Source organism: Zalophus californianus, chromosome 8 (genome assembly GCF_009762305.2).
Source record: "Zalophus californianus isolate mZalCal1 chromosome 8, mZalCal1.pri.v2, whole genome shotgun sequence".
Classification (NCBI taxonomy): domain Eukaryota; kingdom Metazoa; phylum Chordata; class Mammalia; order Carnivora; family Otariidae; genus Zalophus; species Zalophus californianus.
In genome coordinates, this window is record NC_045602.1 from 1,005,240 (window position 1) to 1,031,159 (window position 25,920).

The 25,920-nt window shown below is 51.6% G+C and overlaps 1 protein-coding gene across 1 annotated transcript in view; it reads left to right on the top strand.

Annotated features, from left to right (window-relative positions):
- Positions 1 to 25,920, top strand: part of SNTG2 (syntrophin gamma 2) — a 218,106-nt gene that overhangs the window by 171,027 nt on the left and 21,159 nt on the right. The window contains exons 14-15 of the mRNA XM_035728728.1: positions 3,556 to 3,756; positions 24,906 to 24,998. Of these exons, the coding sequence (XP_035584621.1) occupies positions 3,556 to 3,756; positions 24,906 to 24,998 (294 nt within the window). The remainder of the gene's footprint in view (positions 1 to 3,555; positions 3,757 to 24,905; positions 24,999 to 25,920) is intronic.

Below are 25,920 nucleotides of genomic sequence, written 5' to 3' on the forward strand. Positions count from 1 at the left end.
CATCAGAGGAGAGCTTGCAGGGAACAGCAGGGAAGACTTTGCAGTTGGCTCAGCTGCATTTCAGCAAAGGGCAGGGGGTCTCTAAGAGCTGGGGGGCCAGTCAGGAGAGGAACCCTGAGCCAGCTGTGGGACCCAAAGTAAAAGTGAGCTGTCTCTCTGAGTAGGCTTTAGTTTTGCAAGTGGAAGCAGACCCAGAGACATGGGCCTCCTGCATGGCATGGAGGCCTGAAGGCAGGGGCACCATGTTCCTTGATGTCTGCATTCCCAGGGGAAGGCTCCAGGTCCCCAAGAAAGACAAACCTGGGCTGTGGACTTGGCAGCAGGCTCTTAACAGGGTTTGCATCTCAAAGGGATTTATAATTAGGTTTTTAATGCAGATGCTCTGTGGATAGGAGACTGGGAAGAGGTCTAGGGGAGCCCGAACTGTGTCAGAGCAAATCACTGACCTCGACTGAGTTATTATTTCAAAAGAGTGCTACTAGGAAACAACGGGAATGAGCCACACATGGAGCATAAAGTCAGTTACATCATATTAATAGCACATTATTTGTTGTGAGGCTGAACAGCTTGTGTTACAGAAAGTAAAGACATCTCTGAAATCCTTTCGTGTTCTCTCGTGGGATTTCTCAGGTTGTTCAAAAGCTATTTTTAGTTCCTCCTGTTTCTTACATACAGAGCTCAGCTCACTAGTTTGAGTAGTAGACACATTACTCCTTGAAATTCCTCAGAATTGCTCTAAATAAGTAATTCAAAAGAGTCAAATCGCTATGTGGGTGAAAATATTTAATGTGAGGTGGATCTTAGCTCACACTGACCGTCCCTGCTCAGCATTGCCTTAAAGACAACGTGCTTTTGTGCAAACCCATAATGACCTGGTGTGAGCCAAGGATGTGTGTGCCATGTGCAGCCTCCTCCTTATGTCTGCATTTGAAAGTTCAAAAACAGGCTCAGAGAGAAGTAAATGGCCGAGGTCAACAGCCAATATTTGGCAGAGGAAGGTTTCAGGTCTTGATGGATCTCAAGCCTATGAAACTACGGGCTCCCCAGTTATCCCAGTGACAGGAGAGAACGGGACTGGCCATCCCACTGACCTCCTCGCTGGACAGACGCTTCCTGAGGGGTCGTCTTTGGTCATCAGTCTTTGACGGTTACACTCAGTAGTTACAGACAGAATTTCTGTAAGGGTGCTTGCTATTCTTGGTTTACGACATGTCATTTTATTTACTGAATAGCTTCTGTTTCCCAGGCTGAAGTGAAGGACCCGGGGGGCTCCAAAATCCAGGTGTGGTCTGTGTTCCCAGGTTCATTTTGAATGAGGAATACAGGCACAGTGCACAGGCCACCCACGCACACCCACGCACACGCACACATGCACACCCATGAGGCAGGAGGTGTCTGGCCCTGTGGAGGAATTCATGCTGCTGGGCACCAGCTATGGGCAGACAGCACAGAGGGCAGTCCTGCACAGACAGAGACATCCATAGGCCAGCAGGAAGTCAGGGCCCAGAGCCCACGAGCCACCTGCGCATATCAGCCATCACTCTGACCCGCAGACTGGTGCCCAGAGAGCATAAGAAGCATGTGGCCAATGACCACGTTCATGTGCATTGGGGAATTAACTGAACATATGTGTGAATGGGGTGTGTCTGGCTTGGCTGGATGGCCCACCTGGATCAAAATATCTCAAAATCACAGTGAGAAGCCCCCATACTGGGCAGCTGGGGTCATTCCTGCCCCCACACTTGAGTGGCAGTAAACACGGTCCCGCAGGCCGCCCAGCATCCCTGGAAAGGATGTCTGCCCTCTGTCCCCTTTGCTGGACAATGTGGTGCTGGCCGAGCCCATGCAGAGGAACAGTGTGGGGCAGTGTGGGCACGTTGGGGCGTGCACTACTGTGTGTGCGCATCCGCCAGTGTGTGTGTGCACCTGTGTGCATGTGCCCTCCAGTGTGTGTGCACCTGTGTGTGTGCGTGTCCTCCAGTGTGTGCATGTGTGTGTGCACCTGTGCACGTGTGCGTGTCCTCCAGTGTGTGTGCGCTTCCTCCAGTGTGTGTGCGCGTGGGTGGGTCCTTCAGTGTGTGTGTGCACCTGTGTGCATGTGCGCGTGTCCTCCAGTGTGTGCGCACATGTGCACCTGTGCGAACATGTGTCCTCCAGTGTGTGCACTTGTTTACACGCATGTGCATGTTCTCCAGCGTGTGTGCGTGTCCTCCAGTGTGTGTGCACAAGTGTACACCTGTGTGCGTGCGCGTGTCCTCCAGCGTGTGTGCGCATGTGTGCACGCATGAACGTGCGCCCTCCAGGGAGCGTGTGTGTGCATCTGTGCATGCACATGTCCTCCAGTGTGTGTGTGCGCGCGTGTGTGCACCTGTGCGCGCGTCCTCCACTGTGTGTGCGCATGTGTGTACCTGTGCACACGTGTCCCCTCCAGTGTGTATGTGCTCCTGTGCGCGCTCATGTGCGTGTCCTCCAGTGTGCATGTGCACATGTGTGCACCTGTGTGTGTGGGCGCGTGTCCTCCAGTGTGTGTCTGCATGAGTGTGCATCTGAGTGCACGCGCATGTCCTCCAGTGTGTGTGCGCATGTGTGCACCTGTGCGCATGCGCGTGTGTTCTCCAGCGTGTGTGTGCGCGTGTGTGCACCTGTGCGCACACGTGTCTTCCAGCGTGTGTGTGTGCGAGTGTGCACCAGTGTGCACGCATGTCCTCCAGTGTGTGTGTGTGTGCGCATGTGTGTGTCCTCCAGTGTGTGTGCGCGAGTGTGCACCTGTACACGCGTGGAAAGCATATTGGAGGGGTGGCTGCGGGACAGCAGGCAGCCCACACAGGCAAGGAGAGCAGACACTGGCCAGGCACCGCCCCGCCGCCCACAGCTCCACGCACCGGATCTCTGAGACCAGTGTGGGCTCGAGCCGCCTGCAGCGTCTGCTGTGTCCGTAAGGGACTCAGGAAGGAAGTGCAGCCGCAGGGTCACTCTGCTCTGACCTTCACTCTTGAAGGTGTCTCTAGAGCGTTCATTCTATGCGGTCAGGACCACTGGGTTAACGTTTGTCAATCCTGAGTGAGGGTCCTGATCCTGCGGCCTCTGAAGTATTGTGAGCAGGGGGTCCTCTTCCTCGGGACAGAGTTAGGTGGTGGGGGGCGCTGCGGTGCCCTGGGAGCTCATGGTCACTTCTGGTAAGTGCCCATGTTGTCTTCATTGTTCACTGGTTTTATGCCGAACTGGAGCACGAAGGTCTCCAGACTTTATCTCTGTTTTTCAAGTGAAACATTGAAGAAGCAGCTGTGGTTAACAGAATTTTAAGTGAAAGGTGCTTTTGGCTGTAATTTACTTAAAATTGTGTCTATTTGGGGCCAGTTTCCCCAACAGCCATGTCGGAGAACAACCTGTTCCTTAATGTGCCCCCAGGTGTGGCTGGCCGGGGTCACAGCAGGCCCCCGCGGGCTGGCAGCCAGGTCCCATTCTTGACGGTTCTGGGGCATCTGCAGTGTCAGGTCCCAGCCCTCAGTGGGGACCCCCATCCCCCGCTAACACGCTGCCTGCTCTGTTTTCCAGTTCTGGCTCGCTGAGGATTGCTGGCTGCATGCGGACCTCGGCCTGGGGCCTCGCAGCCTTGAGGACACGTGGCCCTACTGCTTCAGTGTCCTGGTCGGCCGTGGCCAGAGTCGCCTGTTCAGCGTGGAGCTGGGGAGTGAGCTGGCTGCGTGGGAGAGGTCTTTCCAAAGAGCTACTTCCATGGAAGTTCAGAGAACCGGGGTAAGCAACTCCCAGCTTTTGAGGGGAGACCTGTGTGGATGCCTGACCTTTCAATTCGGTGTTCAGACATTTGTTCCAGAAAGAAATGAATCTTTTAAAGTTGAGCGTGCTCCCCTGGGTGACCAGGTCCAAGCGAGTGTGTTTGGCTGGTGACGGGGTCACAATGGGGTGGAGCGAGGGGGTTTTGCATCTCTACATGTGTGTGCGGGGAGGGCCACTTGCTTCCCTCCATGGGGCTCAAGGGACAGCACACCCATGTTCCTGTTTAGCCAGGCTCCGACAGACTGTTCTCTGCAGACAGCACATGAATAATCCGCTGTGAAGAAACCTGGATAAGGTCACGTTATGGCATGCAGTGACCCTTCCTCTGCATCTTAGTGATCCAGAGGAGAATGTAGACTGCGCCTTGTCAGGACAGCAGATGAGTCACTCACACACTTGGATATGTGTCGGTGGAAAGCGTCAGGAAGAAGGTATTTCAATCCTTATCATCATGAACAGCAGGATCCCCTTCATGGGGAGGCCACCCTATAAATCAGAGGCAAGAAATGCATCAGGGAGGGGACTTAGCCACCCAACAGCGCTGGGCTCATCCAGGCTCGCGTCTGTAACCCTAAGGCTGTGAGCTCAGCCACGGAAAACTGCCCCCTCCCTCAGACACGTGTGTTTGGAGTGGGAAGATCCCGGGTTACCATCTGGTCTCCTGGTTGGTGCACTGGCCGCCACAGGCCTGGGGGCTTCCCTGTGAGTGTTTAAGCATCACCGCCACCCGTGGGTCCACGTGATGAGGTCACACTCAGATGTTTTGTGGAGACCAAATGTCACAGTTTCTTCTGCGACCCTTCTCTTGAGTGGAGCAGGGCGTCCTGGATGGAATTCGGTTCTGAAGCTCACGGTAACCCGCTTGCTGCAGGCGGGTGTGGGAGGGTCCTCAGGCACCAAACACCAACTCCCTGATCTCGGGGACCTGCTTGGACTTGTAGCAGCTGTGAGCAGCTCAGACCCCCTGAACACAGCTGAAGTCTCAGAGCGCGAGCGACAGCCCTTGTTGGCCCAGGTGAAGTTTACGTTCTCACCTCAGGCGAGTATCTCTCTGCGGTGTCCACGGCTGTGCTGAAAGCAGGGGGCTGTTTGAGCCCCTGGGGGAGACACCCTCCAGGAGACACACCATGGTGTCCCGCAGTAGAGGGAGGCTGCAGGACCCGCTCATCCCACGCCCGTCGTAAGGGAGGCTGCAGGACCCGCTCGTCCCACGCCCGTCGTAAGGGAGGCTGCAGGACCCGCTTGTCCCACGCCCGTCGTAAGGGAGGCTGCAGGACCCGCTCGTCCCACGCCCGTCGTAAGGGAGGCTGCAGGACCCGCTCGTCCCACACCCGTCGTAACACAACGAGGGTCCCAACCATCCTGCGTGGATTCCATTCTCTCTTCTCCCTTCCTGTGTCCAGAGCAAGGGGTCAAGGCTCGGGGGCACCGTGCTTTCATAGCCAGAAATCCCTCCAGAAGAAGTGGCTTCTCCCTTTGCAGAGTCCTTGGTACTTGGGGCAAGTAGGAAGGAGGGAGGCCAGGGGGCAGTCTGTAGAAGAGAGGATGTGAAGCCTGAATTAGGACATGGCGGGCATTGTGCCCGACAAGCTCTGGGGGAAGCATTTCCAATTATCCAGGATCAAGACGAGGATCTCTTCGTGGGTAGAGGGGGCGAGGATGAGTGTGGTCCTGATGGTGACCATCTGGTGACGCGAATAACGGGCCGGCTTGTGCCACGGGTGCTCCTGGAGAGAGTGGGATCTCCTTGTGCAGGAGGGAAAGGTCACACAAGGCCTCCCAAATCTGGAAATCCTCATACCCACTTGAGCCTTTCCAAGACACGATCCCGTGGGGTTTCCTCGCACCCAGGTGCTGACGTCCAGTGCCGGAGCCTCGGTTTTCTGGACTCGGAGGTGGGAAGGAAGGAGGATATCCTTTGGAAAGTGGTGGATCAAGTCTTGGCCTGACCTGTTTCTGCCTCTGTGACATGGGCAAAATAGTTCTCCAAACACCTCTACTTAATCTGTAAATTAAGGATTAGAGTATACACACAAGAGCCGTTACGGAAACTATGATAATTTTAACGTGTGCTCTGTGCCAAGCTGTGTGCCGTTTGTGTGCACTGTTAATCTTTTAAAGTAAATCTAAGATGTGATACTGTTTTTTTTCCTTTCCTTTCACTGATGAGAAGACTCAGTTTGCAAGGACTGAGTGGCCCCTTCAAGGTCACCCAGAGATGAGCCACGTGACCAGTGACCAGCCCCACCCCGCCCCTGTGCCGAAGCGTGTTCTCCCCTGCAACACGCTGCCTCCAGCACAGAGGAGGAGGGCGTGTGCGAGAGGCAGCCCAGGGCAAGCGGGCTTCTCGACTGCTTAGCGCTGCCACCCCCGTCCTGCGTCTGCTTGATTCAGCAGCTTCTCTTCTCTGTTCAGACTTTGATTTGACCCCAGCCCAAGATCCCAGCTTTAAAGTTCGACAAGGTTTACCTGTTTATAATTTGGACGACACTGGTTTCCTTCTCTGTGTTCAGCAGGCTGCAGGCCTTATTCGTGCTTCTCCATAAGGATTTCTGAAAGAGAGGTCTGGATTTACACTCAGGGCATTTTTCTCCCCAGTAGTTTCTCAGTGCACCTTATCTGGGCTCAGTGTTGTAGAAGCTGGATGCTTGCCTCCTGTCCAGCTCTAGCTCAATGACATTTTTAAATTAATAATATTTTAAATCATACTTACATTACAAATCTCTTGTAGGCACCTGAAATCCAGGTGTCCTGCACACGCACGACTGAGTGGAGAACTTCCTTGGTTGGAGCGTCTGGGTGGCTCATTCGGTTAAGCATCTAACTCTTGGTTTTGGCTCAGATCTTGATCTCAGGGATGTGAGACTGAGCCCCGAGTCGGGCTCCATGCTCAGCGGAGTCTGCTGGGGATTCTCTCTCCCTCTCCCGCTGCACCCCCTCGTGCTCATGCTCTCTCTCTTTCAAAAATAACAAAGAACTTCCCCGGTTGTGCCCGCTGTACCGCCCCCGGGCTCGGGTGCAAGGGCGGGTGTCGTGTTGTACATTCTTCAGATGGTTTTACACAGATGACAGCACCGTTTTTTCTTTCTTACTAAAAATGTATTCATCACGTGCGCATAATGCTTTGTAATGTGCAAAATGTTGTACATTTTATGCACATCGATTCATCTAATTTTTCTTTTACTTATCCCAGCAACATCCTCTTAGAATTTAAGAAAAATAGAAAATCTCTTTCCTCATCATGACATGCGGTACCAAGTCTCTGCATCCGGCCGGCTGCCTGTGGCCACAGTGGCAGGAATCCCCTGCCTTGCGCTACGACGCACTGGGGCTGTAACCTTCCCGATGACAGGGCTTCCCGCAGACGCACCAGCTCTTCCCATTTCCACCCCACCGAGCTTGGAGTTTCGGATGTTTGCTTAGAACGCCTCCCCTCCTGGTTGTGCATGCAGCGGCCTTCTGTTCGCCCTCCCTGGAGGAGGGCGCTTCTCCCCCAGCAGTGGGAGGACCGTAGCGTCCCTCCTTGGGTCTGATTTTGCCAGATTACGTCATGAACCCAGTGGATTAACATGCTTGTCAGGGAATGCTGTCTGCTGACCAGTGTCCACTCTGGGGCCAGGGGTGCGGTTAACCTCCCTCCAGGGTAGAAGAGGGGTGGACACCTTAAGCTCAATTAGAGGAAGTGATTACCAGCCAGCGACAGGGGGTTGGTGGCTGGTTTATTTCAAGATGACTCAGCCATTCTCACTGGTGCCGTATAAGAAATGAAGTGACATCTATGTAGGCAGCCCCTGAGTCACCGGAGTGTGACCACGTCCGTGAAGGTTTACCTCAGTCATGACTCCCTGTGTTCCAGACATCGTGTCCTTCTAACAGGAGATCTTCCAATTCTAGCCGCATTTAGGGGTCACTTATCCCATGCTGTCACCTGCAGGTGGGGCAAGTGTGAGCGCCACCCACCCAGTGTGCACTGGGGACTGTCGCCATGTGGGGGGCCTCGCGAGGTTAGCTACTCCATACAGAATTCGCGCAGCTGGGAGGAAATGCACTTTGCAAGGACTTAAAGTCTCTCTTCCAGCCAAGCTGTCTTCAGACCTCAGGTGCACCTAGCCCGCGAAGCAGAGAGACTTCCCAAGTCAGGGTGAGTGAGAGCGTGTGGGTTTGGGGCTCCCTCATCCGTCCTGTGCGAAGCACCTATGTCCAGAACTGAGTCAGAAAGAGAAGCCACAGAGAAAGAAGGCCAGGATGTTCTGACCCCAGAGCTATTTAAAATTAGGATGGACTGTTCTCAGGAGTAGTGAGTGCCCTGTCACCAGAGGCATCCAAACAGAGTCTTGCTTCTCAGAGACTTTGCAGAGAGGAAAATGCTGCCTGCAGGCTGGACTATACAACCTCTAATATGAGAGCAGATTGCCTAGGATATTGGCAACCAAGTGTGTCCATAAAACATTACAAGCACGAGGAAATGTGTTGAGAAACGTGACCCACCTGAGTGGGCTGGCGAAGCAGGGAGCCGAACTTACGGAATGGCTCGCATATTTACTTATGAAGTCAGCAAGCTCCTCGTTTAAGGGTTTTGAAATGGAAACAGGCATACAGAGCACGGGTCTGCCGTTCGGACAAGAGCCACGTGCCGTGGGAAGGAAGCACTTACGGAGGAGAGGGCTGCAGCCGCTGCTCCTGTCAGCACCACCTCCTGGGGGGGGGTGTCACACTGCCTGATGGTGTCCGTGGCCCCCTCCCGCGCCGTCCTGTCCATGGTGGGCATCTGCCCGCGGGCCCCGCACCCGCCCACGCTGGAGGGAGCCCCTCTGAGCAGGCATTTGCGCACATGCCCTGCCACAAGGCCTTTGTCCGTGGGCTTTGCTCCCCTCCACATATGTGCAGGCTGGTTCCTGATACCTCTCCACGCACTGACCTAGCAAACCAGGAGCCAGATCAGAGCTGCTGACATGAGGGGGCGTGCAGGGTTTTCCAGGATCAGGGCTGAGACCAGAGCCAGCAGCTCCTACAGGAGCCAGATCAGAGCTGCTGACAGGAGGGGGTGTGCAGGGTTTTCCAGGATCAGGGCTGAGACCGGAGCCAGCAGCCTACAGGAGCCAGATCAGAGCTGCTGACGTGAGGGGGCGTGCAGGGTTTTCCAGGATCAGGGCTGAGACCGGAGCCAGCAGCTCCTACAGCTTGGTCCCAGCATTTCTCCATTGACCGCATGGCCTCTCTCGCACACTTTCATAGTAATGGCCCCTACGGCCCCGTTCAGACGGGTGATTCAGGGCAGTCTTGTAATTTGGCCTGCGTTTCAGAGGTCATTATTATGTGTGATGATTTTTATGATGAGAAACAAGAAATCAGGAAGCGTGTGCTCTTGGCCTCTGCCTGGGTGTCGCTCAGGACACACGTGTGAAGTTGATTCTTATGGCGGTTAGCAGCCGGGGCTCAGCTGGGGCCTGCATGCCACCCCAGGAGCTGCATGAGCGGGCGCTCAAGAGGGCAAACCTGTGCATGTTCATGAATTTCCTGGATTTACACTGTTAACCAGAATTTTTTTCTGTCACGTGACCCAGAACCATTTTGGCTTCATTTTCCTCTCTGCACAGATAAAAAGCATTTGGACAATCATAAACATTTCAGTTTTTTGGAGGTGGGAGTGAATTGCTGCAGATATTTTCTGGAACACTTCAAATCACAGCAAAGACAGAACTAAGAGGGCGGTAATGGGTCCAGGACTCTAGTTTTCCAGCAAAATACTGGGAGCTTGTGGGTCCCGTAGTCACAACCTTCATCCGAGAGCACCCACGCCCATTTACACCCAACGAGCTGCTCTCCCTGTGCTCCCTGCAGCCCCCTTGGCGGGCCAACGGTGGAGACTGGCCTCTGCCAGCAGGAGGTGAGGTCCCAGAGCCCCTGGGGTTGGCGCAGGGTCCAGCAGTCCTGAGGCCTGGAGGCGGCCCTGAAAGTCAGTATTTTGGTCCCAGGTCCCTGAGTCAGTCCCCAGCATTTCCTTTCTCATTTCCTCATCCACGCACACTATACCGTGCTGTGGTCGGCTTGGTATTTTAACCCCCGTCTTCTCAGTAAGCTGAGGCTCGAGAGCACGGCCAGTGACGGGGACAGGTGAACTGGGTGTGCGGCCAGAAGGGTGATCTGTTCAGGAAGACCAGGTGTGCAGCACCTAGCTCATTTGCCCTCAAAAGCACTCCAGAGAGTATGAGAGCAGGTGCTCCCAACTGTCCACTTCCTCCCCTGGAGCCAACATAGTTCTTACAAATGAACACGTGAAAGGTAAGATCATGACTCTCAAGAAAACATAAAATGAACATGTGTTCAAAGATTTTATTTAATTTAACTCCTTCATTAATGAGGGAAGTCAGAGGTGGTTTGAGCAGTCCAAAGAACCCTTGAGAAGAAAGTCCCCAAGCGTAGGCACTGCAACCAGGATGCTGCTGGATGCCATTGCTGGGTAGACAGAACACGCACTCCATGACCTCCAGCAGCCTCATGAACCGACCTTGGAGCTTGTCTGTGCCACCAGACGGCAGTTCCATCTCTAGCAGACAAAGATAACCAAGTTAACTTCCGCCTCTGTGGAGCTGAGCATGGATCAGTCCGTGGAAAACTGGGTCAGGGCTGCCCCTGCGGACTTGGTCACCACCACAGAGGACCTTGAGCTTCAGAAAAGGTCTCTGATCATGTCTCCTTTTTGCTCCTAAAGAATCTCCAAAGACCGTTGCTGCACACACACCCTTGTTCTCCTGTCTGTCCTGAGGGGAGATGTTAGGAGAGGCCGGAGCAGTGACTGATCTGGGAGCCAGCGTGGGGTGCTCTGCAGTCCTAACTCCTGGAGCACTGAGCTACCACCAAAGCCAGAGGACTAACCTCTTCTGATAAACCCGAAACAACAGGCGGTCTAAACCAAAGTAAGGCAAAGAAATAAATCAGAGTAAAAAATCAATGAACTAGAAAACCCAAGAAAAACAGAGAAAATCAGTGAACTAAAATTAGATTCTATAAAATAAAAATGAATGAGGGCGCCTGGGTGGCTCAGTCGGTTGAGCGACTGCCTTCGGCTCAGGTCATGATCCTGGAGTCCCAGGATCGAGTCCCGCATCGGGCTCCCTGCTCAGCGGGGAGTCTGCTTCTCCCTCTGACCCTCTTCCCTCTCGTGCTCTCTATCTCTCATTCTCTCTCTCTCTCAAATAAATAAATAAAATCTTTAATAAAAAATAAATAAATAAATAAATAAAAATGAATGAAAGTCTTGTCTGACTGACGAGAGAGACACAACTTACAGCATTAAGAACAAGGTAATATCACTACCAATTACACAGATATTTAGGAAGACAATAAGGGAACATTTTATACACAACTTCTAAAAACTGGCACTAAATCTGACAACTCAGACGAGGTGGACAAACGCCTTGTGAGACACCAACCACCAGAGCTCCCTCAAGGGGAGATAAGTAACCCAAAGAGACTATGGGGTTTAAGAACTGAATTTTTGTTTAAATCCCTTCCCATGAAGGAAAGTCCAGTCCCAAATAGAGTCATTGGTGAATTGTACTAAACATTAAAATAATAACTCCACACAAACTAACCCAGAAAACTGGAAGTGGGGGGCAATGTTTTCAGGCATCTACAAGGCCAACGTTCCCCAATACCAGTATTAGACAAGGACACGGGAAAACAAAAATGCATTTACAGACCATTGTCCTTTATATTTATGTACATAAATATTCTAAACACAATTTTACTTGATAAAATCCAATAACTTCTATAAGAGGAAGAATATATCAAGTTAAGTAAAAATTATCCTAGGAAAATACAGTTGGTCTTATAATCAATCAATTTAATCTATCAGGCTAACAGTTTAAAAGAGAGAAGTCATGTCATCATTTCAATAGACCCAGGAAAATATGTGACAAAATCCAGCATTATACCAGCAAATTAGGTATGGAAGAAATTTTCCCTAACCTGATAAAAAGGCATTCATCATTTACAAAATTGCCCACAGGTAACATCCGACTTAATAGCAAGAGACTGAACACTTTTCCCCCAAGACTGAGCATAAGGCAAAGATGTGCCCTCTCATCACTTTGGCTAACACTTGACTGAAGGCTCTAGCCAGGGCCACCAGCGAAGAAGAAGTAATAAGAGATGTCCAGATTGGAAAGGAAAAAATAAAACCACCTTTATCCACAGATTTCATGATGTTCTCAATAGAAAGTCAGATGGAATCTGCAAGAAAAGTGAGTTCAGCTACAGGAAAAGGTTGCAAGATACAAGATCAATATAGAAAACTCAATTCTATTTCCTGATACAAGGAACAATTAAAAATAATGTCTATAACGGCATCAAAACATGAGATAATTTGGATAAACCTGAAAAGATGCAAAAGACTTGTAACAGAAAACTACAAAACATTGCTTGATGGAGAGTAAAGGAAAGCTGGGTAGGTGGAGAGCCGGACTTTGTTCAGGGGCCTGAAGACATAATAATGTCAGTGTCCACTGTCATTGATCGCTACATCAGATGCCAGTAACATCCCAGCAGTTTCTATGTGGAAATGGACAAGATGATTCTCAAATTCATACTAGAAATGCAAAGGACTCAGTATCTCTTAAATAACTTCAGAAAAGAAGAACAAAATTGAATGACCGACACCACCTGATTTCAAAAATAATGGGAAATCTGGAGTAGTCATGACCGTGTGATGTTGGCATAAAGAGGGACAAGGAGGTTTTAAGGGGCAGAATCCAGAAGTAGATCTACACATACATAGACAATGTTGTTTGACAGATATGGATGATAATTCAGTGGGGAATGAATAGTCTCTAGAATAAGTCATGCTGGAATAATGGGATATTTATGCCAAAAAATGGGCTTCATACCTCACACCATCTATAAATGTTGACTCAAAATGGGTCATACATAGAAGTATAAATGCAAAACTATAAAAATTCAAGAAGAAAATATTAGGTAAAATTTTTGTGACCTTTAGAGATGCAAACATTTCTCAGATACAAAAACCAAACCACAATCTATATAAAAAGAAACTTAAGAAGGCAATTTGGACACTTCATCCAAATAAAAAACCTGCTCTTATTTGAAAGACAACTGTTAAGAAACATGAAAACGATGCCAAAGTGTGGGAGGAAATATTGACAAGGCATAGATCTCATAAAGGGCCTGTATCTGTAATGTGTAAAGAGATCTCAAAGCTCAATAAGAAAAACAACCAAACCAACACAGAAATTGGGCAAAATTTTTTAATAAACTCTTCATGAGAGAAGGTATATAGATAGGAAATAACCACATGATAATACCCTCAGAATCAGTAGGGAAGTGCAAATTGAAACGGTGAACTACCACAGCACGCCTCTTAGCACGACGAAAATTTCAAAGACCGATGGTAGGTACTGCATGTAGGTGAGAACGTGGAGGAATGGGCACTGTGGCACACCGTTGGCACGAGCGGTCTGGCAAGTCCTTGCATCGAAAAGCACACCCGCCATAACACGCAACCATTCCACTCCTCACCTTGTTGTGCACCAGAGCCTTCGTAGCCGCTAATAGCCAAATCCTAAAACAACCCAATTGTCCGTCAGCGTGGGACTGATGAGATATTTGGTATGTCAGCACAGTGGGGTGCCCTCCATCAGGGAGAAGAATGAGCAGCGTGGAAGACACTCAACGTGACGGTCTGAGAGTACATTCTGTGTGATTCATGCAGCAGACGTTTTAATTCTGATGAGGTCCGATTTATGGATTTCTTCTTTTATGGCTGTGTTCTTGGTGTCGATGCTAAGATCTTGAGAGTTTGTTCCAGATCAGGAAGGTTCTGTCCTGTGTTGTCTTCTGAAAGCCCGTGCAGGAGTGCCAGCCAGTTGGAAGGTGGGTCCGCCCCGTCTGTGAACCCCATGCACACTGAGCTCCACGGTGAGCAAGCCTGCACCGGGAAATAAGGAAAGGAAGGGCTGCTGATGTTCCCGTCTGCAGTGGCAGGAGTCTCTGCGCGGCGGGTCCGGCTGTGAAGTAGGGAAGGGCAAGGCCGGGGCTGTCCTCAGAGAAGGAAGTGCAGAGCAGATCGGGCTGGACAGTGTCTGGCCCCCCCATACAACCATCCAGTCAGAAACAGGGTGAAATGGTTTCCAATCAGTAACACTCCCTCTGACACTTTGTGACATGAATTTGATTTACAGATGACATTATTAAAAATCCATGAGGATTTTACTTATTGAATGTCATTAATCACATTTTTTATTATTATGTTAGTCACCATACATTACATCATTAGTTTTTGATGTAGTGTTCCATGATTCACTGTTTGTGCATAACACCCAGTGCTCCACGCAGAACGTGCCCTCTTTAATACCCATCACCAGGCTAACCCATCCCCCCACCCCCCTCCCCTCTAGAACCCTCAGTTTGTTTTTCAGAGTCCATCGTCTCTCATGGTTCGTCTCCCCCTCCGATTTCCCCCCCCCTTCATTCTTCCCCAATCAGCACATTTTTGAGAAAACCTAGAGATATCCTTTTTAGTTCCAGCCAAATCTGGAATTACTTTCAGGTGTGTAAATTTCAAAACATCACCTGCCCTTTACCCACTTAACCTCATCTTGGGGCAACTGGGCACCATAATCAGGCATTCTGCCTTCCTTACCACAGGATCACTCTGGGGCCCCACATGACCCCCAACCCCAGGGCCCCCATTTGATCTCATTTTAGATGTTCTCATTTGTCACCTCCAAGAGCATCACTCCTCTCTTGTGGTTGCTTCCTCTTCTTCCTGGTTGGAGGCCCAGAAAACAAGGCCAGATGAGTAAGGATGTCCTCAAACAAGAGCAAACAACACCAAATAAGGATTTAAGAACCTTTCCATAGATGCGACCTACACACGGGCTGCTGTCGTTGTTCCGAAGCCTATTTGTTTCTCTCAGTTTCTGGCTGTGGTTGCGTTGTTCCTGTCACCAGGTGAGGCTCTTCTGTTCGCTCCATCTGTGGAGTGTCCCCCACATGCCGCATGCTCTCCCGGATGTCCTCAGCTGGGGGACTGAGACGCAGGAAGGTGCTCTCCCCTGTCCCCCGGCCGGTTCAAACATCCCTCCCACCTGGCTGGTAGCTGCGATGCAGGGTTTCAGAGGTGCTGTTTGCTGGGCATCCCAGGGAATGTGACATTACGAAGGTGTTCTCGCTAGCCCTAAGTGGTGTGTGTGCACCCACACGAGAGAGATGTGCTGCCTTCTTAATATTTTTTGGATTTGTAGGAGACTGAGAAGTAACCTTGAATAAGTCATGTAACTTTCTTAATTATTGGTTTCCTTCTTCCTAACATGTTTACCATTTTCTCTTGGAATGGTGTTACAAAATCTAATTAATTGATGTTTGTAAAGCACTTGACGTTGAAATATGCACAACAAAATTTCCTTAAGTGCTTAAATTAATCTTCCAGATACATTTTTAAGAAATCCCAAGCTTGAGTTATTAAAAACAAAACATTAACATCAGTGAGAGTTTTGGAACACCGTGTGGAATACTACAAATATGGCTTTATCATTTCTCCCGGATAAAGTAAACCCAGAGGACCTAAGAGACAGTCAAGTGAAATATTAAATAGCACCTGGATTAGAATAGATTTATGGGGTCATTAAAAGATAATTATTGGTTCATCACCAGAAGCACCAGTTTAACTAAACAATTAAGTTTCAGATTGTTTTCATTACGCCCAGAAAGCTTATTGCAATTCCAATTCACCTGATGGTTTTGCAGCCAGATTTCAGTGAAAACCGTCAATTACTCTTTAAATGTTTTACTTTCCTTAAATGTACAACATTCCCACAAATGACCCGGAGGGGCCTGGCCTCTGGTGGAAAGCCCTCTCTTCCTCCTGTCGAGCGTCTTTCCACCTCTCCTTACAAGAAGCCCCAGGGTGGTCACATGGGACTCCTGCCACTTTCAAGCCTCATCTGAATTCATGTTAAAATTGAGTTTTTCCTTTAAACTGTCATTCATTTGGTTAAGTCTTTGTACTAGACTCACAAATGACCTCACAATTGAACTTGATACATTCATGTACAAACTTTCTAGAAAGATCTGATCATTACTCTAACATTTCGTTTGTCTTAGGGTTATTGCTGTTACACAAACTCTGCAAGTGTGATGCTTATCGTTTTGTGTCTTGAAATCCAGATATGCGCGAGTAACTGCTCTGAGCTCCTGGGGTGTGCACGGACATGCAGATGCCCATGTGGGCTGCAAGGAAGGGGTGGAGCCTGACCTCCAGTGTCTGTGAGCACTTTCTGCCCAGCCGTGCTCGCCCCTAACCGAGGGTCACGTCCCAGAGCCTGGCAGATGCTGACACGTCCTGGGCCGGTGAGTGCACCAGAGCGCCCAGCCAGCGCCACCTCCCAGTCGGGCAGAGTAACTTGGCAGATGCCAGCGTCCATCTACACTGATGGCCACTCGGAGTTCACGGCTTGAGCTGCCATGGGAGCGTCCCGGGGTACCGCTCCTGAGAAACGGTTTGGGAAAGGCAGGTGTGAAATGGAGCAGAACCCGTCTGTTCAAGGATGAGGTTGAGAAAACAGTTTACTTTCAGCCGATGCTGGGAGAGGAGAAGGTAGTGAATTTGCTGAAAGTCACAGAAACATTGGATGCGAAGTGTCCAGTCAAATGCAGCGAAACACCTGGAGTGTCCGCATCAGCTCCGTGCTGCTGCAGAGATGGAGCCTTTCAGCTTTAGCGGGGTGACCAGCCCACGGCCCCGCGGGGGTCTCTCGGGGCGAAGACCCATCTGCTGACACAGCAAGTCTCTCTGGAGGCCCAGGGATATCTGCCTCTAGTGCAGGGACCAGCATGTGCCGGGACCCCGTCCTCAGAGCCCGCCGCTCCCCGACTTCAGAGCTGGCCTCCCCCTCTGGTGCCCTTCCTCCGAGGCACGGAGCTCAGACCAGGCGGGAAGAAGCCCTCCACTTCCAGGACTCCCGCAGCTTGATGAGGGCGATCCAGGATCATCTTGCCTAGCTGGGTCCTTCCTTCATCCCATCTACAACGTCCCTTCTGCCACCTAAGGAAGCTTGTTCACCGGTGCTGGGGGCCGTCACCCCACCCGCCACAGTGTCCGTCCCATGTCAGTGTGTCAGCACTGTCCTCATATCAGTGTGCGTGTCTGTGTTTGACGGCAGCCGGCCCGTGTGTGTGTGTCATACACGTGGCCGCACGCGGACAGTGAGGGTCTGGGGAATGGGAGCAGGGACACGGGGGATGCGCCTGCTGCATGTCTCAGGATATGGGGACAAGGAGAGGTGGCACCCGGGTAAGTGTGCTGACGCTGGCCACGGCCTCCAGTACCTCAGCAGGAGACAACCCGAAACAGCCGGCGAGCCCCCAGGGCTGCAGGTAACCAGAGCTCAGTGAGGGTGCCGAGCGGGGAGACGGTGTAGGCGGCCACAGAATCCTCTTAACAAGGATGGACCGGGTCTGGTGGCACCTCATCTCTATGTTGTTTAAAAATAAGTTCTTTTTTCAATTGTTTTTTAGTCTTTTTCCTGAAATTTACGAATTTTTATTAAATATTTTTAAATATTTTATACCTTTTTTGTAAAAGATGATGAAAACCTATATTTTAATGGAACATACTTCCCTTTGGGGCAGAATGCTTGTTTGTGAGTAATAATAATAGTAAGAATGACAACAGGAGGCACAGTCTCAGACGTGGGAGGCTGCATCCTGTGCTGGGAAGACGGTGAATTTCCCTTACCATCGGGAGGGCCAGTGTTGGAATCCATCCCTTGACTGGCCATGACCTTGGGGCATTGGCCCAGAATCTCTGAGGCCCAATGTTCCCACCTGAGAAGGAAAGATGAAACCAGCCGATTCCCAGTGCTCTTCTCCGGGTGGAGTCACAGGTGTCCCTGGTCCATGCCAGGCACCCTGCTGATCACCGTAGCATGTGCGCAGGGACGTGTGTGAGGCGGTTGCTGTGTGCATCACAGGGGCTCAGAATCCCCATGCACCTGTTCTGCTGGGCCCCGTGGCTGCCAGGAAGGGTATGGCGTGTTCCTGGGTCCCAGTGTCCTGCCTGGTCACACCTCAGAATGGAGTGCTGGAAACGCTGACCCAGGGCCCAGGGGGCCCAGCTGGGGACCGCTGGCAGAACAGTCAGCCTCTGGAGAGAGAGGGGAAGTTACCAGGCCTGCCTGTCATCAGGCACACTCCCACCCACTGCAGGACTGTTCCTGCTCTCCCTCAGACCTGTGGTACGGGAATGGGCCTTTGTGGCTCAGCGTGTGGCTACTATTCTCTAAAGAAAAACTTTTCCCAAACTCTAAAAATCTGACATATTAATTTCTGGTCTGTTTGGGACTACCCATTCCCAAATGACCAGAAATACATTAAGTATTAAAAATAGATGTGTTTATCAATGGATACCAAACTCATCTGTTGGACTACAGGAAATGTTGACCTTCCCATAGACCTTTTTCCAGACATGAGAAGGGAGCATGTCATTCTCTTTTCCAGAGAGAACATATACAAACACAGACAGATGGTTTCCCAGGAACCTCTGAGGTATGTGCAGATGTAACAAACACGTTTCCGCTAGTTCCTGGCGTGGTGTCATTACTATGTGTACTGGTGTGACATCGTTGCTACGGGTGCAGGTGTAGCATCATTACCATGGGTGTGGGTGTAGGACCGTTACTACAGGTACAGGTGTAGTATCATTGCTATATGTACTGGTGTAGGATCATTACTATGGGTACCAGTGTGGCATCGTTACTACAGGTACCGGTGTGGCCTCATTGCTACAGGTATCAGTGTGGCATCATTACTATAGTTTCAGGTGCAGCATCGTTACTACAGGTACTGGTGTGGTATCATTACTATGAGTATCAGTGTGGCATCATTACTACAGGTACAGGTGTGGTATCATTACTGTGGGTACCAGCGTGGCATTGTTACAAGTTTCAGGTGCGGCATTGTTACTATGGGTACAGGTATAGCATTACTGCGGGTACTGCTGTAGCATCATTACTACATGCACCACAACCTGTGTGTTTACCTCAGTTATGATTTATCAGCTTCCTCACTGTTTCAGTCAGGACCATTGCCAATCTGAGTAAATACTGCTGGTGGTTTCTGAATCAGAAATGCACGCAGCGTATTTAGAATGCCAAGCTTCGAGCTGGACTACATGAACACCCCCCAGTTCCACCCAAGAAGCTGGCTTCTGTGTCTGCAAACTCTGGTCCAGCATGACTCAGCATAAGCCTCCCGCCCTCAGCACATCACTCACCGGGACATCCCCCAGCAGTCTGTGATCCAAAGTGCACTTCCCATTACTGACACGGGGGACAAAGTCAAAACAGATGCCGGCATGTCCTGGTGTTAGTGGTTTTTTTGTTTATTGAAGTAAATTGAGCTCCCTTTACTCATTCATACAGGTGCCCTTTACTACAAAGAGACTGCACATCTACTTTCCAAATTAAGCTTAGAATATAATCGAGAGGCACAAAATACTGATGTGAAGATGCAAGTGGCCACAGGGGCTGGTAGCTAAGCTACAAGGAGCTCCGGGTCTCAAACTCAGAACCTCTGAGTGTGGCCCATGAGCACTGCTGCAGAGAAGGAGGCAGAATGGTGGGCCTCGCGGGATGCCAGCCGAGTGTCCTGGAAGGCTCTTGCGACCCCTGCCTGAGCCACCACACCTGCTCATCCCTGGGGGAGGGCAGACCTGCCGCACTGATCCCCGCATCCAGGGTCTTCCAGCTCCGAGAGCAGGCTGGGGTCAGGGTTCTCACCAGCCTGCACGGCTGGCCCTGCACGGCCCAGACCCTGCCCAGTGTGCCCACTCTACATGCGTTATCCCGTCACTGGCTGTTTGAACACAGAGAGCTGAGACACACACGGCCAGACCATCAGAGCTATGCTCTCCGTGGAAATTGTGTTTTAAAACTCTGAACCAAGTCGTTCCCATGGTAAATGTTTGCAAGTCTCCAGAGTGAATCGCCAACATAATGTGATTGTGAGGAGTGCTACTTAGCATTTTCTTGGTACAAATGAGCTTTTCTGAATATTTCGCAGAAAGATGCCAGTGTACATATTGGACTAGGACCTGGCACTTCAGTTCTCTAAAATCCCTTACAGCTTAATTTAATTAAGTGGAGCTCAGAACTATGCCTTCTCATTTCTGTTTCTGCCCCTGGATTTGTTACAGGGCTTCAAGCAGCCCTTCCCAGAGCATTCCCAGTGAGGGAAGAGCCACACCAGCTTTACGGACCTTGGGCATTTTGACATTTGCTCTTCCAGGTTGGTGCCCCCCTTGTGCCGACGGAGGGCAGTAGAGGTTGTGACCAGGAATGCACCCCAGCATCTGGCGTCCATGCATCTTTGGAGAGTTAACACTCAGGGACAGTGAGCTCCTGCCCCGGTTTCTCACTGCGACCCCAGTCTCCCACACACGGCACCATGGGCCAGACATCTTCCAGAAAACCTGCAACAGGACCCAAAAGTAGGACACGTGCTCATCAATTTACTTCTGGCCAAAGACTCCAAACCAGTGTCTTTCTGAGTTTATGTGTGGATCCCAAAAAAAGAATGTTAAATATTTTTGAGTAAGGCAATGCTAAACTAGGTTTATCTTTCAAAATTTCACTTAAAAGTATTTTATGAACAAGTAGAAAATGCAAGCCTTGTCCACAAAATCACCAATTCTAAAAACTGTATCCATATTGTGACATACGTGTTTGTGACTAAAGTGTTCTGTTTTATTTGTAAGTCATGTGGATCAAACACCTCCTGGACATTTGCCGTGTGCTCGTTAAGCTTCTCCGAGGAAGAGTTTTCCCCACACGGCCTCTCTGTTCCTTGCTCCCAGAAGGAGCAGCGTGTGGATGTCGCATCCCCAGCAGCCTCTGCCCTCTCTCAGGGCAAGGGGCCTGTGGACTTAGGTGGTAGGTGACCTGATGAGTCCAGCATGCTTGGGGCTGATCGCAGCGGCCTCTCCTCCCACAGGTTTGGGTAGCGCATGGGAGACGCACCTGCTCGCCTGACCCTGGGCGCAGCCATCTTCCCAGGGACGAGAGTCCCGGTCTCTCCAAGGATTGCTTTAAGGACAGGCCTGGGACTTGTGCTCAACATGTCACGTGTGCTGGACGTCTAGTCACCGTTCAAAACATACATGGAGGAGAACAGAGAGGTTTCCACAGGATTCGGTCATCTCCCAGCTGATACTGATGCTGCGCAGCACGTTGCTCCACCGGGCTCTCCCTGGGGATCTGCCCAGAGTGCGCTGGATGAGGGAGTCGGGTGAACAGTGCCGTTTACGGGGAGGCCAGGAGAGCGCACAGTCGGGGAGAGGAAGAGGAGAGCACCTGCACTCACCACATGCTCGCCATGGCACAGGATCACAGGTCCTGAACGCCAGGTTACTGTCCTCAGTGACGAACACTGGAAGGAGTTACAGATCGTGGACTTGTTTAAACAATTGAATTTGATCAGAGCAAAGCCGCCATGGCACACAGCACCAGCAATATGCGCCTCCCCGCCCGCTCCCACCTCCCGTTGCGGACCAGATGGAGTGTCGGTAAACACGTCGGCCACATCTCCTGGCACTCTGGACACTGGCCTTTTATTCACGAGATGCTCACCCTTCCCGTGTGTTCCCACGATGCCGCATGCTGTGCGGTGGCAGACAGAGCAGCCAGGTTGGGTGGCCACTAAGCAGAGAAGGCTCCTGAGGGGATGGAAATTGCACCATCCTTACAGAGCGCTAAAACGTGTCATCTGCGGCCCAGGTTGTGGAGAGCAGAGCCCCACACAGCCCGCTGTCCCCACCCCAGCGCCGTGGCTTGTGTGCTTATACCTTGGCCACCACTGCCCACCACAGCGCACTCCTCCATCCCAGTGGTGGGGCGCCTGGGCCTGACTTCTCCACCTGCAGCCACGGGACCTTGGGGAAGCTTCCAAAAATGCATTTGCCTCAGTTTCCCTCTTCTGTAAAACAGAGCTGGTTCCCAAAAATTGTTTGAGGGTGTCGAGTGGCACACGGTGCAGGGCAGGTGATGGCTGTCACTGCTCACTCAGGTGCATGTCAGGCCACGCTGTGGTCACGGGTCGCCGGTCCCATGGAGGACACGGCTCTGCATCTCCACAGGACCGGGAGTCCCGGCCTGAGTCCCGCTGTCACCTGCCTACCAGGCCCCTCCTGCGGGCCTCTCCCCTCGTCCCGAGGGCGCCATCCGTCTGCCCCTGCATCAGAAGTGCCTCCTCCCGCGGGACTCCTGCACCTGCAGACACCTCCTCTCAGCCTCACACGGCGCTCGCTTCTCATAGTGCTAAGGAACAGAATCCCTTTCTCCGCTTTCTCATTCGCTCTCCCCTTCGCTTACGCCCTGGCTGTGCGCTCTCTAGAATATCTCACAGGCTAATTTCCATGCCTTTGTTTAATGGTACCGGAGTGTGGATTTTTTAACACACTTGAAAATGAACTTGAATGTGCTATTTGACACCGTATTTATTACAGCCTAATTTAGTTCAGCCTACTGTCCTGTGAGGAGCTGTTTGGTCTTTATTAGCTTGATTTTTCCGTGGCTGCGGCACATTGGGCTTGTGGCCGTGGTGTTTACAGGTGGAGTGAAAGGCATTAGGCCCCGGTCGTGCCATCCTAGTGTCACACACACCCTGCGGTTTCCGGCGTGCTCACAAATGGGGCCACAAGCTCCGTGGTCCAAGGCAGCTCAGACGCACAGCTGTGCTGTCCACGTCAATGCCTGCCTCGATTTCCCTCTAAAGATTGTTTCTCAAGCAGCATGGCCTCCCAGCCAGGGTGACCAGGTGCACGTAGACTCATCCCCCACATGTGCCCAGCACCCCACACAGGCTTGCTGGGAACACAACTGGATGTGCGCAGCCTCACCTGGGATGCAGGAGGGACCAGGGCCCGTGGTCTCCACAGCCTGCGCAGGTGTGAGCCACAGCCTTCTGCAAGGGGCTCACTGCGCCTGCGCCACTGCCCCATGTGGGCTGTGCTTCTGGCCATGAGTGGTGAGGAAAGCCTCCCACTGTCTACACGCTGTCCACACCCTGCCCGGCTCCCGCACACATCTGCTCCAAATACAGATCTAACAGCACCGCATCCTGCAGAGCCCTGGTGGGGCTCAGTAGTAAGCAAGTTAATTTTTAAGTGTTACGTTTATTAACTTAATGAATAAGGTGGTGGCCACTAACTCAACAACCTTTTTAAAAGAATTAGTGACTCAGGAGGGCCAGTGAGGGGCCTCAGGGCTCGAGGACCACATGGTGCAGAGGGCCTGCGTGTTCTTTCCCGTGTGTGTCCTAGACTTGGCACTGAAGAAGGGGGCCACCCAGAAATACCAACAGGTGCAGACCCCAAAACTCACCACAGCCGGCTCCCTGCAGCCCAGGACCAGGAAGGGCAGCCTGGTGGGACAGAAACGTTTTACAAAGTAAGTGATCCATGCCAGCCAAACACACAGACATCCCCATGGACCCACCCCACCCTCAGCAAATGCCTCTGTCCCGCCAGGCAGGAACGATAGCTCCCCCTACCAGGTGGTGTCAGGCTCCCCCCCACTCAGTGGCAGGGAGCAGAAGCAGGGACCACCTCACGGAGCTGGAACAATCGTCCTGTCCATCAGCAGTAAGGGTCCAACACCAAGAGGGGGACCTCGACTTCCACCTGCCCTGGTGGTCCCGGGACAGCCCCCTCCCCTGTGGAAGATGAACCAGAGAAATTCAGGTAGAACGACTTAAATGAGTTCAAGGATCTCATAATACAAAAATATCCAGGCTTCAGTAAACCAGTAAGATCTCAAATCGAGTGAAAAGACAGTAGCTTCCAGCACGAAGATGTTGGGAGTTAGAATATCTGACTACGGTGTTCAAGCAGCGGTGATCAATGCACTTCAGAAATGAAGTAAAGCACAAACCCTTGGAAACCGATGAGAAGACAGAAAAGCCTCAGCAGGGAGATCTGAAGCCACACGAGGAGGTAAGTCACACAGTTCAAGATGAAGGTCATCATAACAAAAGGCTCAGCAGCTGAGCTGGACCTGGGAATGGAGGACGGAGGAGTCACCACGGGCTGGACGTGGCCGACCTGCGCAGCTGAAGGGAGCTGACCTGTGTGCTGAGGTGGAACCCCAGAGGAGGAGGAGGGGGGCTGTAAAGTCCGGAAGGCATCCTGATGGAAGTCCCCTGATTTGACAGGACGGAAGACACTGCCCACTGCAGTGAGGCCTGAGCACCGGCCTTCAGCTCCCCTCTGCGCTGAGGCTGGGAGGTTTTACCTGCAGGCTGATCACACAGGTTGTGAAAAGTAAAGCTTCCCAAGGTATTAATGTTCCTCTTCCTGTATTTGTTCCTTCTGTTGAGAGTGCCATGCAGATATTAGCACAGGTCTCTGCATTTTGGTGCTTCTGTCCCACATGGCTGGACACATGGAGATGTGTGCCTGTGTGTGTGCAGCTACCTGCACAGGAGAGGAAGCCGGCCCTGAGCATCCGTGTGCTCACCGCCCAGCAGACGAGGCGTTCATGTTGAGTTTGACGGCAGAGGTGACCTCACCCAAACCTGCCCGGGGGGTGATACAGGAGCCACGCGGCCACAGCCTCTCCCCTGCGAGGGTCTGTGCTTTGGTTTTGGTGTTGCTGCTCTTCAGAATCTTTTCCCCCAAAGCACATCCGGGTTCCCAGGGAACAGGCCTGCAGCCCTGGCCTTCAGTCCTGTGGGCCCTGAACAAGGAGAGGAGAGTGAGCGCATCACACCCCAGGTCCTTCCGAACGCTTTAGCAAGCAGAACTAGGAATCCCGGTGTTTCCAAACCACTTTGCTGACTGAGGACTTGCTGGGCCCTGTTTGCTTGTTTGTGGTGAGAGTGGCACGAAGGCCCCATGTCCAGCTTCTACGTGGTTCGAGATGTTTGCCTGTAGACAAAATCCCAGAAAGAACTGCCTGTATGCAAAACATCAGGAGTTTTAAAAACTTTTTAAAAAACTTGGTTTCTGATCATGGGGGGATACTGCAACCACCTGGTTAATGTTGAGCTCCGTTGCTAAAGAATGTTTTCTCAAAATGAATTCTCTTTTCCAGTCCAGAACATATGCGTGTAGCTGGCAAGGAGAAACGCTGTGTTTCACGGTGGATTTCGCTTTGGGATTCACCTGTTTTGACAGTAAGACAAAGGTAAGCTGCCCAGCAGGCACGGCCCGGTGCCCAGGCACGTGCACTGTTACATTTCAGAGGAGCAAACGGGACGCCACCAGCCCAGCCAGTTTACTGTGTGCACAGCGGTGCCGGCCACCACCGTCCACGCCGGCATAGGGAGGGTCTCCTGGGTCCTGCTGGAGGGAAAGATCCCCGGCCCAAAGGTAAACACTTTGGAAAGAAATGTTATCTCCTGCCTGACTTCAAACCTGAGCATCTTGGTGAGAGAACGGCAGCCGTTTAGCGGGCCTCATCAGGTGCTCAGCTATGGTTGACTTCCCCTTACTGCACAGGAGACCACCATTTCCACCGGCATCTCTGTGAGCCCGAACGTTCACCTCAAGCCCATAGTATGTCATCCCACGGGGCTCATTCAGAATGCAGGATGGGGAGGCATAGGCAGGACGGGTGCGTCACATGGCAGGGGCGCAGAGCCAGCCAGCTTAGCCTGTGCCCGGCCATGGGTCAGCTCGGAGCCAGGGACGCCTCATCTCAAGTGGCGGTCTCACCAGTGTTTATTTCCAGACTTCCTTGTAAAACCTTTGGATACTCTCTTCTATAAGTTAATCATCGTGGCCAACTCGGGATCCCCTGTGAAATCGCACCCTAGCTTTTCAGAGGTCTGGCCTGTGTCTTCCCCATTCTTCTAGACAGTGGCTCTTGTGGGGGTGAGTTTGCCCTCGGGGGCATTTGAAGGGGTGTTTCTGCTGGCATCTAGTGGGGGGGGGAGATCAGAGACGCTGTAAGTGCCCTGCCATGCACGGAACAGCCAGCAGCAAGGTGCAGAGCCGGGAGCTCTGTTCTGAGGAGGGGCTGCCTCCTTGACAGAATTCTCCACAAGAAAACTCACTGCGCTCTTATTTCATTCCCTCCCAGGAAAAGGGTAGGAGGTTTCACAATA